We start from the raw sequence: 3,029 nt of genomic DNA on the forward strand, positions 1-3,029 counted from the left end.
TTTGTACGACGATGACGGTGAGAATTTACAGGGATATATTTTGGAGTTCCATTTGATTCGATTTGCATACCATGTGGGAGGCGATCGTCCACAACCAGAAACCTACTCAGTGTTCGTACCAGTGCAATAGTAATGATGAAGCAGAGCGTCGCATAGCGATTCGTCGTGGACTGGTCGGTGGGAAATGGGCTGGTATAGACGTGTACAGCACCAACGAACAGAACCTGGTGCTTCTAGGAATTGAAGTTGGGAAGTTGCTGACGACCGTTACTAATCAGGACAGGTCCTGTTTTGAAGGCCGCATTGGATTCGAAGGCGCGTTGGAACCACCAAAATCTATTGCTGTCGGTGATATACTGAAATTTCAAACTCCGGAATATCTATTGACAGAGCACTACCACACCTTATTGAGAGGAACTGGCTTACAGAACGAGAAGCGTACCAGTTACTCGTGCTCGGGCTTTGACGACGAGAGGAATGCGAAAAAGAGCCTCAGAGAATTTTGGAGAAAAGAGCGACCATAACGGAAGAGCGGAGAATGCGAGATGTGTCACTATCGCAGAACGTGCCATTCTGTTGTAGCTAAAGAGTTGCGTAGGTGCGCCAGTGCGGCTAGATCTGAGAACGTTACTGTCACGAGGGCGTATTCATGCGGCCAGACCAACCTCACATTTTTCAACCCGACAACTTGCCCACCTGAAAGGCGTTGAGGAAGGCAGCCCAACCTTCACGTGCTCTAATTGGCCCAGAAGTTCAAAAAGGGTTTTTAGTTGCTGCGCGCCACCCGCCCAGAAAAAGCCGCTTTGGTGGGTGCACCGAGTTCCCGAACGTGCATTTCTGTGCGCTTGGATGAGATTGGACCTACATGGTCGGAAGTGTGCCTTCGGCAGTTGTTGACAGAGCCATTGGCGTGGTGCCTCCCTATTTAGGGTTTCCGGCCGCGTCCCGCCGGTCGCCTTGGATAGCAGGACCTGGGGGAGTATCAACGACTCCCGAACTCAGCCTTTGACGCCCATGTTGGGCTAAGGCTGCGAAGGTTCTATTGACCAGGGAACTTGCGGTCACTTCTGGGCCTGCTCCCGTTCCATAGACGATTCATTCCCCAGTACGTGGACGCTGTGAGGTTGCTTCTAGAGTTAATGGACATACGAAGACGAACATACAGAGGACGAACGGGTTCGGTTGGCGAGCGGGACACGAAGACTCGTTGGGTGAAACGGTCGCGACGCTGGTGGAGGCAGACCACCTCCAGGCAACGAACCCTGACGCGCAACAGGTGCTGAACCCGGGTGCCAGCGGAATACTATACCGTGTCAGGCTTCCAGCTTTCGTACTCAACGGTGACCCAGGGGTCGTTGAGTACGGCAGCTAACTGGAGAGAGAGAGAGAGAGCTCGTGGACCGTAAGTAGCTCGTAACCAAATGTGAGGCAAAAATCTAGCTTAATTCTAGCAGATAACCGGAACCTGACGTTTCTAGCCACCGCTGATATAGGGAAAGTGGGTCTCGTTTTGCAGCAGAGTAGCGCTCGGCCGCCAAGCTAGACATAGTCGGCATAAGGGAATTGAACCACCAAGCTAAACCATCGTGTCCAGGAACACAAGACCGACACAGCGAGAAGAACGTCCGTGCACAGTATTGCAGCGCCGTTGGTCGGTCACAATTCAGTTCAGACTCGTCGGTCGTTTCATCTCAGATGAAGACGTTTTCGAGTGTGCCGCGTGGTTGCAGTCGTCTTGGGCCTAACGGGTCCGTTCCACCTTTGCGCGGTTGTGTGGCGAGAATGGTCAGAGAGCAAGAACGTACCGCAATTTCTCGGAGTTTGGGGGGAGAGGGTTTTTGACCTCGCAGAAGATTATGACTGGGTGGGACCGGCCGGGTGCGAGTTTAGTGGCACCCGGACCAGTCCCGCCAAAGCTTCGATGCCTGGAGCGCATTCTTCTTGCGCTTCGAAAGGACGCGCCCGGCCAGCAACGAACAGAAAAAGCACAGAGGTGAGGAAAAGGATTCAAATTTGGAGCAGTCTACAGGTGGTGGATGCCACGATCACGACACTGATGAAGGAGGCTGGGTGGAAGCAGCTCGCTTGGTAATGCCCCTCTGGTCACCACTCGGTCGGGCAAGGCCGCCAGTCAATGGGTCACTGGCACACACGAACTTTCAAATACTCGGAAGCATACCGGCATGCGATACCTGCCGCGATCGATGGTCATTCAATCTTTTGGTTCGCAATCAGGTTCGAAGTTGGACCGCCATGGCATCGGCTCAACCACAGTTCCGGGTTAAACTTTTGCGGTTTTATTTTCGACGTTGCATAAAATGAAGGGGGTGCCTTGCTTACGGTTCGGTGGAGTGAGTGGAGGTGTAGTGCTGACCGCGATGTTGGGTCCTAGCTGCACGGTCGTCCGACGATTCGAAGAAACGGCTGATGTAGATGACCAAGTCAGAGCTTTAAAATCGGACCTCGATGAAGAGGAGGCGGCCGGGGCAGAACAGTGGGCTACTCTCGAGGCTGAGACACCACCGATCCAGCGACCCACAAACTTTCTTTGGCTAAGGCCGTGGTTTCTATTGGCTACCGGAGTTGCAGGCGGAGCAGCTGTGGGCGGGTTGCTGTATCCGTTGTGGCCCATAGTCTGTTGGGGCACGGAAGGTACATCGCCGGTCTGTAGTAACGTAACGGCATCCACGGAGGCCGCGGAGGCCACGGGGGGCACGTCGTCGTTATTTAGCTATACCACGGCCGCTTCGGAGACCAACGCTGGCGCCCCAGCCTTTGTCCCGACTGAAGGTTACGATTGTCAAGTCGTATCCCCGTCCGACGTTTTCACGAGATGCAAACCCCACGGATTGATTTCTGCGTTTGATTTGGCCACGATGCGATTGCCGTCTGAGTTTTGCAAGAAGGTGTACAAAGCTGACAAGATGACGGAACCGATGAGGAAGGCAACAATGGATGGTTGGAAGGAGCTGAATTGGTCCCGTTGTGCATCTAACGGTGGCAGGATACTTTGTACGGACGATAACGGT

At 53.6% G+C, this 3,029-nt stretch overlaps 1 protein-coding gene across 1 annotated transcript; it reads left to right on the forward strand.

The window, feature by feature from the left end:
* Positions 1-71: 71 nt before the first annotated feature.
* GNI_037860 (hypothetical protein) lies at positions 72-524 on the forward strand (the record flags this gene model as incomplete). Its single annotated transcript, XM_011131039.1, has 1 exon — positions 72-524. The coding sequence occupies one exon, from the start codon at positions 72-74 to the stop codon at positions 522-524; it is 453 nt and encodes a 150-aa protein (XP_011129341.1).
* Between the last annotated feature and the right edge of the window lie 2,505 nt (positions 525-3,029).

The sequence above is a fragment of the Gregarina niphandrodes genome, assembly GCF_000223845.1.
Source record: "Gregarina niphandrodes unplaced genomic scaffold scaffold00005, whole genome shotgun sequence".
Taxonomy (NCBI): domain Eukaryota; phylum Apicomplexa; class Conoidasida; order Eugregarinorida; family Gregarinidae; genus Gregarina; species Gregarina niphandrodes.